The sequence below is a fragment of the Balaenoptera ricei genome, chromosome 5, assembly GCF_028023285.1.
Source record: "Balaenoptera ricei isolate mBalRic1 chromosome 5, mBalRic1.hap2, whole genome shotgun sequence".
NCBI classification, from domain to species: Eukaryota; Metazoa; Chordata; class Mammalia; order Artiodactyla; family Balaenopteridae; genus Balaenoptera; species Balaenoptera ricei.
The window spans coordinates 79,773,018-79,787,408 of NC_082643.1; the positions used below are offsets into that span (position 1 = coordinate 79,773,018).

At 40.5% G+C, this 14,391-nt stretch overlaps 1 protein-coding gene across 1 annotated transcript in view; it reads right to left on the reverse strand.

The window, feature by feature from the left end:
- Nucleotides 1-2,644: 2,644 nt before the first annotated feature.
- Nucleotides 2,645-14,391, reverse strand: part of PGM2 (phosphoglucomutase 2) — a 43,261-nt gene continuing 31,514 nt past the window's right edge. The window contains exons 14-15 of the mRNA XM_059923213.1: nt 5,487-7,279; nt 2,645-3,429 (exon numbers count right to left, since the gene is read on the reverse strand). Coding sequence (XP_059779196.1) covers nt 7,177-7,279 — 103 coding nt within the window. The 3' untranslated portion in view covers nt 2,645-3,429; nt 5,487-7,176. The remainder of the gene's footprint in view (nt 3,430-5,486; nt 7,280-14,391) is intronic.

Consider the following 14,391-nt stretch of genomic DNA (forward strand, 5'->3'; position numbering starts at 1 on the left):
CCACAAACTCAGGGTCTGTTTCATCCACAAGGTCAGTCCATTCAACTGCGACTACATGTTCTCTATTAGTTTAGGTTTCCACTCGTCAGCCAGCTTCTGGCTTGAGCTGCTAACCGGTGATTCTCAAAGCAGCAGAACCGTCAAATCTTCTTTTTGTTATTGATGATCGAGATGATATTGATGACAGAGAATAAATGATAGAGAACAACATTGACTGAACTCTGGGTGACTTCCCAGGCTTCTTTCAGAATCCTTTTCTTTGTCTCACTTTGTGAAATTGGTTTTTGTTGCTTGCCACAGAAATGCATACTCCAGGGCAAATGTCACGGCATCACGCAATTTAACAGTTTCTTGTCCAGCCAAATGTATACTCTCTGAACAGACAGAGGATGTAGATCTCAAATGAGCCCATCTTTCTCAAGCAGCAGCACAAACTCAACCTTATTTAAATCTCTTGAGATCTTATCAACAAAGATCTTGGTGGGGAAATTCCCTGGTGGTCCAAAGGTTAGGACTCCGCACTTTCCTGCCGAGGCCCCAGGTTTGATCCCTGGTCGGGGAACTAAGATCTCACAAGTCACATGGCATGGCCAAAAAAATTAAAAGATAATTATATTCTTTAACACAAAACAAACAAAGATCTTGGTTCCCATTCTGGGGTTGCACACCAGAGCACATGCCTTCTAAAGGAAGATGGTCTTATTTCCTCTGCCTTGTGGTTACATCCACCACGCAGCTGGTTCACTCAAGCAAATCCTTCAACAGCTCTCTCCGTGGATTCTTGTACTTTGCTCATATTTCTCCCTTTGTTTGTTGGTCTTCATAACTCAACACAAAACTGTAATTTTGTTCCAGAACAGGCACATAATTAAAAGGAATCACTGACTTCATCCCTTCGACATATATACACTACCAAATGTAAAATAGATAGCTAGTGGAAAGCAGCTGCAGAGCACAGGGAGATCAGCTCGGTGCTTTGCGACCACCTAGAGGGGTGGGATAGGGAGGGTGTGAGGGAGATGCAAGAGGGAGGGGATATGGGGATATACGTATGCATATAGCTGATTCACTGTTATACAGCAGAAACTAACACAACATTGTAAAGCAATTATACTCCAATAAAGATGTTAAAAAAAAAAAAAAGGAATCACTGAGAACCTAAAGGCGTGACAAATCCCTTCCTTTGAACTACTGGAGCCCAAGAGAGCTCTCTGAGAGCAAGAAGTACGCTTTCATCACGGCTGACACATGAGCTACGCGTTCTGTCTGAAATAGCTCATCAGCTCCTCTTGCCTCCCTTCTGTGGGAGGCCTGCGCGACAATGGATACATCCATTCATGTCTCTTTTTAATGGAACCCCATTGCCTTTACCTGATTCCCCTTTTATTGTACAGGGCAAAGCAGGAGTGGGCAAACTGACTGGTGATAACCAGCACATGGCACTTGGAACAACTAGACGCTCTGGGCGTGCCACCCCTCCCCCACTCCTATCAAGTATCGCCAAAAAATCAAACCCGAATCAGATCATGCTTCTCCACCTTCCATGTCACCTTACAGGAAACGTAAGGCACAGAAAAACATGTTAACTACATCATGAGGAGGCAATTAGCAAGATTCAAAATGTGGGGAACCCTACAGGGCAAATGATTTGGTCGTTTGGAATAAATTAAAAAAGGCAAGAGAAAAGAAAAAAGAGATGAAGACTTTATAGATTAAAAGAGATTTTAAGAGACCTATCAACCAAATGCAGTAAGTGGATACTATTTGAATCCTGATTCAAGCAAAGAGTAAACAACATGTATGAGACAAATGGGGAGATTTGCACACTGACTAGATAATTGATGATGTTAAGGAAGGAATTGTAAACATTTAAAAATGTGTGACAATAGTAGTATGGTTGCGTGTGTGTGTGTGTGTGTGTGAGAGAGAGAGAGAGAGAGAGAGAATATGTCCTTATCTTGTACAGATACATACTGAAATATTCACAGATACAATGACAGGTCTGGGATTTGCTTCCGAATTGTCCTGTAGAAGGATGGGGATTGAGGAAGATTTAGATGTAACGGGATTGGACATGAATGGGGGATTTGCTCTAGCTGGGTGATGGGTACTTCGAGGTCCATTGTACAATTCTTTGTATATGTTTGAAATTTTCCGTAAGTTTAAAAAGGAAAAGGTGCAAGTCAAATATCGAAATCACCGAAGGTTCTGGGCAGGTGTTTTTAAGCGGTGGTGTAAATTGGAAGAAGGGCAGCTGGGGAACTAACTGAAGAAAAAAACTGATTTGGGGCTGGGTTACACTGAACACAATTTGAGGACATCTGAGTAGGAAAGTTCAAGGAATCAGGTGGTAATATAGGGTCGGAACTTGGGAGAGAAGTCTGTAGTCCTACACTTAGGACAATTACAGCCTTGAGCATAAAGACACTTTCAGAGGGTAGAGAATCGATGATTCCACCTCGGGAATGAAATGACTTAGGGTTCAGAAGGAAAATATAAGGAAGCCTGCTGAACCAGCAAAGGAGATAATTAGCTCAAGCCTCCACCTAAAATTTACTTTGGATTTAGGAACCTTTATCAGATATGGAGCTACATTTCACTGTTGCCACCTAGAGATTTGTAAAAAAAAATAGTTAAGGTGAAATAGTTCAGAACAATGTATTTTAAGAACACAATCAGGCCTCATCATCTCTGTAAACTGCAACCCTAACTTCCCTTTGGAAGTTGCACAATGCTATTTTGAAGTGGTTTCAAACGCTTATTTGACCTGGAGCTGGCTCTTTGGTCCGTGTGCCCAGCTCCATTCTGGACTAGGTTTGCACCAAACACCAAAGTGGCTTTCACTGGATGCGAACGGGAAGTGGCCACTAGCTGTTTCGAAAATTTTAATTTCAGGGACCTACACAAGGAAGCCAGGGCAACAGAAACCAGATTCCCCAACAGTGCTCTCCACCCTGCTCACCCTGCGCTTAGGTCCGAGGACCTCATCTCTCCAGGCAGCTGTCTTTCTCCTCCAGTGAGTCTAAGTTACTGCACTGTGCTTACATGGAGAAGTCTATCAAAGTGGCGTTATTTTAAACTTTGCTTCCCGTCTGCCTAAGAGTGTGACATCTTGCTTTCAATAGTTGGGTTACTCTACACAAAGTATGTTGGTAGCAAGAACAGGACAGAAGGATGATGCAGGAAAATGGCATTCAAACAGCCTCCCAGAGTCAAATTGTTTTGAACAAAAATGTTAGGAGTTTGAACTTGATGTTCTTGAAAAAGACAAGTCCAAAAGGGGACATTACAGAGTGGTTTGCCCATAGTTCAAATACCTTACTATTGCAATGCAGCAGTCTTCTGCGTACATGTGACTTCCTCTGCTTTCCGAGGCGAAGTTTGAGATCACCAAGCCTGTTTATCATCAGTATCCAGAAAAGTGCCTGACTCATAGCAAAATTCAAGCATGACTCAGTCAGTGAACATATGAACGAATGCACAAATAAGTCTCAGGATGTAGTCTTTTAGGAAGTAGAAATTATAAATATGATTTAGATGCCATTCTTTCAAAATCCCTTAAAAGGAGGGCATATTCACTTTTTCCGTCACTTAAAGCATTTATTTTTAAAACCATGTTTCCAGGGACTTCTCTGGTGGCGCAGTGGTTAAGAATCCGCCTGCCAATGCAGGGGACATGGGTTTGATCCCTGGTCCGAGAAGATCCCACATGCCAAGGAGCAAATGCGCCCGTATGCCACAACTACTGAGCCGGCGCTCTAGAGCACGTGCACCGCAACGAAGAGTAGCCCCCGCTCGCCACAACTAAGAGAAAGCCCGCGTGCAGCAACGAAGACCCAACGCGGCCAAAAATAAACAAACTAATTAAAAAAAATTTAAAACCATGTTTCTAATGTCAAGAAATAACAATACCGTCCCTTAACAGCATGATGACTGAGTTAAACCGATGAGCTAAATTAATGACAGCTACTGCCAATGTTTCTTAGAGGAAAGAATAAAGGTGTTTATTTCATAGAGACACCATGAGGAAAAATAAAAAAAAAAAACAATTGGCTTGCATTTCCTCCTGCAAGTCAGTCTCTCAGACTTAATTTGGAATTTGTTCTTTCTAGGCACCAAGAGAAAATGGGTTGCCACCTTTACACTCAAACTGGACGGTCTTCCCCACGTAGTTTAGCTATGAGAAGGCAGAGGGGGCTGCTACACAGCGCTCCGTCCCCATCACTGCCTTCCTCCCCTGCAGAACATTTCCTGGCATCTGCACGTCATGTGGTTCTGCCTTCCTCTGCATGTCACGTGGTTCTGCCCTCCTCGTCCCCAATTTCAGCACCCCTCCCTTCAGGCTGCAAGGTAAGGCAGGACAGGAACACACGGCTGCCTGTCTCTTCGGTACAAAGTGTTTTTCCCCCATCTCAGATGTTAGGTCTTGTAAGAGGGCTAGTTAAGCATTCTGCCAAAGAGAACTGCCAATGATTTATGATTGCTGATGGTGCCCTTAATGGATTTTTATATAATTTAAAGACCTGCAGCATGATATGACCTCAGAGACCATTTAGTAAAATCTCTTTATTTTTATTTATTTATTTTTTGGTTTTTTTTTTTTTAATTAATTAATTTATTTTGTTTTTGTTTTTGGCTGTGTTGGGTCTTTGTTTCTGTGCGAGGGCTTTCTCTAGTTGAGGCAAGTGGGGGCCACTCTTCATCGCGGTGCGCGGGCCTCTCACTATCGCGGCCTCTCTTGTTGCGGAGCACAGGCTCCAGAAGCGCAGTCTCAGTAGTTGTGGATCACGGACCCAGTTGCTCCGCGGCATGTAGGATCTTCCCAGACCAGGGCTCGAACCCGTGTCCCCTGCATTAGCAGGCAGATTCTCAACCACTGCGCCAGCAGGGAAGCCCTCTTTATTTTTAAAATGACAAAATTATCACCCAAAGTCCACAGTTTACATTAGTATTCACTCTTGGTGTTGTACATTCTATGGATTAGGACACATGTATAATGACATGTATTCACTATTACAGTATCATACAGAAAATTTTTTTTACTGCCATAAAAATCCTCTGTGCTCTGCCTATTCATCTCTCCTTCCCCCTTGACCCCCGGCAATTCACTGATCTTTTTCTTGTTTCCACAGTTTGGATGATAATGACGCGTTAACGCAGGTCCATCAATAGTAACAAATGCACCACTGCGGTAGGGTGTCGATAATGGGGGAGGCTGTGCATGGGGTGGGGGCAGGGTGGGTACGGGATATCTTTGTACCTTCCTTCAATTTTGCTGTGAACCTAGCACTGCCCTAAAAAAAAACCAAAGTCTTAAAAAATAACAAAATGGAGACTTTGACAGGCTAAGTGACCTGACTCAGGTCACAGAGCTGGCTCTCCATGGTCCAACACTAGAATGTAGGGTCTTTATGGTGCAAGCTTTATGCACCACACGTTGCTACCCTGCATCCCGCAATAACAAGAAAAAGTCAAGAAATACTTACTGGAGGATCTCCTCTAGGTCCAACTGAATCACCCGCTCACGAGAGGGAAGTGGGGCAGGTCCTGAAGTTTACATCTGGGTTCTGTTTTCACCATCTCCCCACCTCCGTCCAGGACCGCACACACCCCAGTGCCTCCAGGCTTTTGCTAACGCTGTGCTCTGTGCCTGGAAGACTTCCTCCTCCATCTCCAGCTGCTACTTGCCCCTGAAGGTGACGCTTCCTCTGGGCAGAATGAATCCCTCTCTCACAATCCTCAACTCTGAGTACTTTGCAGATAACTCAATTATAGAATGTGTTAAGTACTGTAGTTACTTATTAGCCCTCCAATTAGACCCTGAGCTCCATCAAGCAGGACTGGATCTTAATTACATTCGCACTTCCAGAAACAAACTCTGTGATGGGGTACAATTTATGTGCTCACAAAAATGTAGAGAGGACACAAATCTGAAGTTTCTCTTTTCCAGAGTACACTTTAAGAGTACACTGTATTTAAAAATAAATATAGCTTCTACAATGAAGCAGCTGATAGAATATATTGAATATTGTACACTTAAGAGTTCTGGTAGGGGACAAACTATGTATCACTAAGATATACAAATATTCTTTCCTTTACATTAGAAACATGATTGTCAATGGTACTGTAATTTTTCATTGTTCTGAAACTGTTAATAACCATTTAAGTTAATAATAATATAGGCAATCATTTGCTTTAAAAATAAAAAATCACACAAAATATATAAAGTATATAAAGAACAGTTTGGTCCTCAGTCATGGGTACTCAATGGGAGTCATTTTGGAAGGTTATAAGGCCATCAATTATGAGGAGGCACAGATTAAATAATGAACTTGGAAAAGTCTAGTTTTAGATTATGATCACGTAAGAACAAGGCAAAAAAAATCAAGGTCAGGTAGTCACTGTTTAGAGTCCTTGCTGCTTTAGGACCAAAATTACATTAATTGTGTTAAAGCAAAAAACTACAATAATCTACTTTGCAAGTTTCAAATAACCAATTGTTTCATTCAAGATTTAAAGAGATAAAGTAAATGTTAACACACTGAACAAAGATGGTTAAGCTGTTTTTTCCTAGCACATACACAATGTATAATGGTACATTATTAGAATTAAAGTTTTAGATCAAAAAACTATCTTTTTAAAGTATCTTTTGCTCTACTTTATAGGTTCCTGTGAATTGTATTTTCCCTAAACACAGCATTTGATCTGTTTATCTATTTTACTTTATAAGCAATTGATAGAAATGTAAATATACATATATGTAGAAGTGGCTATCTTTTACATAGGACAGCCCAGAATTTAGTAATATGTATAGGCCTTCTGGCTGTTTTACTTACACATAAAATGAATTTTAGAGAAGAAACATATTTGGTATTTATTCTAATGAAAGCATATTAATTACAATATATTTTTGAAGGTTAGTTATTTTTAAAATCTTCATTTTTAAATTCAGATGATGCTCAACCTTTTAACAGGAAGGTTGGTTTGTTAGATTTGGCCATCTTTCTTTATTACTCTTAAAGTTCAAATATAAAACAAGGAGGAATGTACGTCTATTAAAAAAATATGAATACTTGTAGCAATAGTTTAAATTATTTGGCCCACAAAAATATTGCTTAAGAAATCAAGTTCAGCTTAATTGTAGGGAAATGTAATTATGTCCAAGGCTGGGATAGTTTACTCTCCTTTTGGCTGCAGGTTATACTTTTGTGGCTGGAAAAAATGTTCTTCAATAGCACTGACTAGTTCATTTAGTTCTTTCTTCAGCTGCTCGGGATCACTGCAAAATAAAGGGGAAAAAAATTCCAGGTCAGTGGATTATTCCAAAGCATATTTTAAAGACTCCTCACATAGATCAATTAACATTGATATTTACCCTTAAGCGGAGGGCTAAATCAGACAAAACAGAACTCCAGCTACTTAAGCATGGGAACACATCTGTGATGTAGACAAAAAACTCATGTGACAATATTCATTATTTTCCGCAAAGGCCTTCCTGAGGTCTCTACTATAAACAAAAGCACCCCTTTGCACTTCTCGTAAGAATTTTTAGGAAACACAATGTGTAGCCTAGCGTCCCTAAAAGCTCTGTCTGTACCTAACAGTGCAGAGAAAACTTTCCTGACTTCAGCTGTCATTAAATTCTGCTGAACTTTTACAAATGACATGGCTGGCAAGTCTTTGGTCCCCCAGGATATGAATGTTCTTGATCCTGTTTGTCTTCAAACTATCGGGAGCTCGGCTACAGCGTCCTGTGTAAGGCCTTCCCAGGATGGAAGAGCTGGGGAGCCTCCTAGTGGGCCAGCTGGTCACTCACCCGGAACTCAGACCCCCTGAGACCCCCTGTTTATTTTATTTTATTTTTTTTAACATCTTTATTGGAGTATAATTGCTTTACAATGGTGTGATAGTTTCTGCTTTATAACAAGGTGAATCAGCTATACATATACATATATCGCCATATCTCCTCCCTCTTGCATCTCCCTCCCACCTTCCCTACCCCACCCCTCTAGGTGGACACAAAGCACCGAGCTGATCTCCCTGTGCTATGCGGCTGCTTTTTATTCTACTTTGGGAACAAAAGGGTCACAACTAAAGTATAAACAAAAATCTTGGGAACTAGATCCCTTTAAGGAAACTAAGTTTTCAAGCATGTGGAAAACACTCATTTATGTGCAAACAATTGGAAGGTTGATAACAGATAAAACAGACTTGTAATTAGACAGGTGTCTAATTTATGTGGCAGCCTTACATATCAGGTTACTAGTATGAGGTGAGTTACTATAAGTACTTAAAACCAAAAAGCTCAATACAAAAATGTAAATCCTTCAATTCAAACTTTTAATACTTCATACTTGACCACCTTTAATATATGCAAACTTAATTTTAACAGAAAGGGCAATCTTTGTAATTAGTTACTATCATTTTTGCATTGTAACAGCTAACCAGTACAACTAAAACAATCCATTTTATTACAGACATTAATTCTGGCTGTACTACTTACTAGCTGTGTGCCCTTGGGCAAGTGATTTAACCTTTCAAAGGCCCAGATTCCTCATCTGTAAAATTGAGATAAAGACTTTATTTTCTCAAGAGAGTTGTTGTATAGATTGAGATAAATTATAGAAAGCAATTAGCACAGAACCTGGCCCAAAAACCTCAATAAATGTAGCTATCATTATAATTATTTTTACCCCCCATTGGTAACATATATAGTAATTATGCTTCATAAATACATATGAATTACACAAGTCTTTTCTTTTCCTTCTCCATAAATGTGCTTTGAAGAAAATAACCGTTCTCAGGAAGGCACACTGACTAATAATTACTGTTTTTTTTTAAAAAATATAAATTTATTTATTTATTTAGTTTTGGCTGAGTTGGGTCTTTGTTGCTGCACGCGGGCTTTCTCTAGTTGTGGCGAGAGGGGGCTACTCTTCATTGCGGTGCGCGGGCCTTTCATTGTGGTGGCTTCTCTTGTTGCGGAGCACGGGCTCTAGGCGTGCGGGCTTCAGTAGTTGTGGCACGTGGGCTCAGTAGTTGTGGCTCGTGGGCTCTAGAGCACAGGCTCAGTAGTTGTGGCGCACGGGCTTAGTTGCTCTGCGGCATGTGGCATCTTCCCGGACCAGGGCTCAAACCCGTGTCCCCTGCATTGGCAGGCGGATTCCTAACCACTACGCCACCAGGGAAGCCCTTATTGGTTTTCTTAAAACAATATACATAAAACAAAACTCATCAATGAATTTACTATATATCTCCTGCTGGTTTTGTTTCTCTGTTAGCACCCTGGCTTGACATTATTACCTAAATCTTGAGATAGTAAGAGAGTGTCCTTGTTCTTAGGAATTGAGTATTGAAGTCTGCGACTTATTTTCAAATGGCTGAGAAAACAAATAAACCAACCCAAATATATAATATTGATATGTATGGTGAGTGAGAGCAAATATTGCAAAATGTTAGCAACTGCTGAAACTAGGTTAGGGTAGGCAAACTATGGCTTGCGGCCTGTTTGTGTAAATAGTTTTATTGGAACACAGCCACACCTATTCTTTTATGTCTGTGGCAGCTTTCCAGCTACAACAGCAGAGCTGAGTGGTTATAACAAGGGCTATATGGTCTGCAATCCCTAAAATAGTTACTATTTGGCTCTTTACAGAAAAAGTTTGTCAACCCCTAGTCTATGTGAGGAGTATGTGGGTATTCACTATATTATTTCTACATTTCTATAGGTTTGAAATTTTTCACAATAAAAAGTTGGACAAAACTAAAGACATCAAGGGAATTCCCTGGCAGTCAAGTGGTTAGGACTCTGTGCTTTCACTGCCGAGGGCACAGGTTTGATCCCTGGTTGGGGAACTAAGATCCCACAAGCTGTGCGGCACAGCCAAAAAAACCCCCCAAAACAAAAAACAAACAAAAAACAACAACTAAAGACATCAACCCCAACAAAAATATTTTTTAAAAGCAGGACTTATATTTGAAAAAGATTTTCTATTCAAAAGGGTTAGTGGGTTGCGGAATTCTATGAATGAATGAAATTCATGATATAAAATATATTAATAATATTTAACGTTATCAGAAAGTAAGGAAACCTTAGCCATGGCTTTATTGTTGTTGTGTGTTAGTTATGCTCATGCCTTGCTTGAGCCCTGACAGTATATCTATGGGTTGACCTAGTGCCTAATGTTTCATTTAGTAAATGGGAGCAACATTTCAATGACTATAATAAAAGGACAAATTTTCAAAGTATTTTCAGCAATTCAGAAACTAATATTTGAATTTAAGTCCACTCAATAAGCCATGTGAAAAATGTAAATACCATAGATCCTTAAACAGTAAGTTGTATTGTTATTATAAAAGAAAGTTTTCTAAAATATTACACATATTTTCACAGGATAATGAAAAGGAAAAAATACATAGAGAAAATAGATCTTTAAATTGGACTTATGTCCATTTGTTTTCAAAAGAATGAGATACAGAAATATGAAAACACTAAGTGAGAATGAGAATTATTCAGAAGAAGATTCAGGGCTGATTTGGGTGTGGCTTGCTATTTCCTTTATGATAAAGTCCCCAACAGGTGACTATTCTGAGCTCTTGTATCCATGTTTTATAGTTTTGTTTTGTTTTAATATTTCTTGCGTTGCTATCAGCCCTCACTTCTTCATGCCTAAGGAAAGTCCAACTGTAGCAAATCTTCCCTGCCCCTCTAATCTGCTACATTTAATCTGCTATTAGCTCGCTGATTTAAGATGCTCAGAAAATTTCCTCTGCTCTTATTTCCACACAACGTAAATTTGGTTCACAAGCCAGAAAAACCCTATGGACAAAGCTTTGGAGTGTATGTACCATTACTACCTAGGCCTGTGTCGTCTACTACAGTAGCCACTAGCCACACGTGGCTATGGTGCAATTGAAATGTGGTTAGTTCAGCAGAGGAACTGAATTTTTCATTTCATTTAAGTTAACTAATTGAAATTCAAATTTGAAAACTAGCACTTGATTCAGTTATTGGAAAACTTAAGTATGTTTGCAACAACTTGGGTGTCAAAATCTACTTTTTCAACTGCAAATTTTATGAACTCTAAATACAGATTAAGGGGACCTCCCTGGTGGTCCAGTGGCTAAGACTCCACGCTCCCAATGCAAGGGGCCTGGGTTTGATCCCTACTCGGGGAACTAGAGCCCACATGCCGCAACAAAAGATCCAACATGCCGCAACAAAAGATCCTGCATGCCGCAACGAAGATCTCACGAGCCGCAACTAAGACTCGGCACAGCCAAATAAATAAATATTAAAAAAAAAAATACATTTAAAGTATTTCCAGAGGAGATTAACCAAGATGGCGGAGTAGAAGGACGTGCTGTCACTCCCTCTTGCGAGAGCACCAGAATCACAACTGACTGCTGGACCATCATTGACAGGAAGACCCTGGACTTCACCAAGGAGGATACCCCACGTCCAAGGACAGAGGAGAAGCCACAGTGAGACGGTAGGAGGGGCGCAAGCAGAGTAAAATCAAACCCCGTAACTGCTGGGTGGGTGACTCACAGACTGGCGAACACTTATACCACAGAAGTCCACCCACTGGAGTAAAGGTTCTGAGCCCCACGTCAGGCTTCCCAACCTGGGGGACAGGCAACGGGAGGAGGAATTCCTAGAGAATCAGACTTTGAAGCCTAGTGGGAATTGGATTGCAGGACTTTGACGGGACTGGGGGAAACAGAGACCCCACTCTTGGAGGGCACACACAAAGTAATGTGTGCATCAGGACCCAGGGGAAGGAGCAGTGAGCCTGGGGGAGACTGAACCAGACCTACCTGCTGGTGTTGGGGGGTCTCCTGCAGAGGCGAGTGGTGGCTCTGTTTCACCGTGGGGATAAGGACACTGGCAGCAGAGGTTCTGGGAAGTTCTCCTTGGCGTGAGCCCTCCCAGAGTCTGCCATTAACCCCACCAAAGAGCACGGGTAGGCTCCAGTGTTGGGTTGCCTCAGGCAAAACAGCCAACAGGGAGGGAACCCAGCCCCACCCATCAACAGTCAAGTGGATTAAGGTTTTACTGAGCTCTGACCGCCACAGCAACAGGGAGGGAACCCAGCCCCACCCATCAACAGTCAAGTGGATTAAGGTTTTACTGAGCTCTGACCGCCACAGCAACAGTCAGCTCTACCCACCACCAGAGCCTCCCATCAAGCCTCTTAGATAGCCTCAACCACCAGAGGGCAGACAACAGAAGCAAGAAAAACTATAATCCTGCAGCCTGTGGACCAAAAACCACAGTTACAGAAAGATAGAGAAGATGAAAAGGCAGAGAGCTATGTACCAGATGAAGGAACAAGAAAAAACCCCAGAAAAACAACTAAATGAAGTGGAGATAGGCAACCTTCCAGAAAAAGAATTCAGAATAATGATAGTGAAGATGATCCAGGACCTTGGAATAAGAATGGAGGCAAAGATTGAGAAGATGCAAGAAATGATTAACAAAGACCTAGAAGAATTAAAGAACAAACAAACAGAGATGACCAATACAATAACTGAAATGAAAACTACACTAGAAGGAATCAATAGCAGAATAACTGAGGCAGAAGAACACATAAGTGACCTGGAAGACAGAATGATGGAATTCACTGCTGCGGAACAGACTAAAGAAAAAAGAATGAAAAGAAATGAAGACAGCCTAAGAGACCTCTGGGATAACATTAAACGCAACAACATTCGCATTATAGGGGTCCCAGAAGGAGAAGAGAGAGAGAAAGGACCAGAGAAAATATTTGAAGAGATTATAGTCGAAAACTTCCCTAACATGGGAAAGGAAATAGCCACCCAAGTCCAGGAAGCGCAGAGAGTCCCATACAGGATAAACCCAAGGAGAAACACGCCGAGACACATAGTAATCAAAGTGGCAAAAATTAAAGACAAAGAAAAATTATTGAAAGCAGCAAGGGAAAAACGACAAATAACATACAAGGGAACTCCCATAAGGTTAACAGCTGATTTCTCAGCAGAAACTCTGCAAGCCAGAAGGGAGTGGCATGATATACTTAAAGTGATGAAAGGGAAGAACCTACAACCAAGATTACTCTACCCGGCAAGGATCTCATTTAGATTTGATGGAGAAATCAAAAGCTTTACAGACAAGCAAAAGCTAAGAGAATTCAGCACCACCAAACCAGCTCTACAACAAATGCTAAAGGAACTTCTCTAAGTGGGAAACACAAGAGAAGAAAAGGACCTACAAAAACAAACACAAAACAATTAAGAAAATGGTCATAGGAACATACATATCGATAATTACCTTAAACGTGAATGGATTAAATGCCCCAACCAAAAGACATAGACTGGCTGAATGGATACAAAAACAAGACCCATATATATGCTGTCTACAAGAGACCCACTTTAGACCTAGGGACACATACAGACTGAAAGTGATGGGATGGAAAAAGATATTCCATGCAAATGGAAATCAAAAGAAAGCTGGAGTAGCTATACTCATATCAGATAAAATAGACTTTAAATTAAAGAATGTTACAAGAGACAAGGAAGGACACTACATAATGATCCAGGGATCAATCCAAGAAGAAGATATAACAATTATAAATATATATGCACCCAACATAGGAGCACCTCAATACATAAGGCAACTGCTAACAGCTATAAAAGAGGAAATCGACAGTAACACAATAATAGTGGGGGACTTTAACACCTCACTTACACCAATGGACAGATCATCCAAAATGAAAATAAATAAGGAAACAGAAGCTTTAAATGACACAATAGACCAGATAGATTTAATTGATATATATCGGACATTCCATCCAAAAACAGCAGATTACACGTTCTTCTCAAGTGCGCACGGAACATTCTCCAAGATAGATCACATCTTGGGTCACAAATCAAGCCTCAGTAAATTTAAGAAAATTGAAATCATATCAAGCATCTTTTCTGACCACAACGCTATGAGATTAGAAATGAATTACAGGGAAAAAAACGTAAAAAGGACAAACACATGGAGGCTAAACAATACGTTACTAAATAACCAAGAGATCACTGAAGAAATCAAAGAGGAAATCAAAAAATACCTAGAGACAAATGACAATGAAAACACGACGACCCAAAACCTATGGGATGCAGCAAAAGCGGTTCTAAGAGGGAAGTTTATAGCTATACAAGCCTACCTAAAGAAACAAGAAAAAGCTCAAGTAAACAATCTAACCTTACACTTAAAGAAACTAGAGAAAGAAGAACAAACAAAACCCAAAGTTAGCAGAAGGAAAGAAATCATAAAGATCAGAGCAGAAATAAATGAAATAGAAACAAAGAAAACAATAGCAAAGATCAATAAAACTAAAAGTTGGTTCTTTGAGAAGATAAACAAAATTGATAAACCATTAG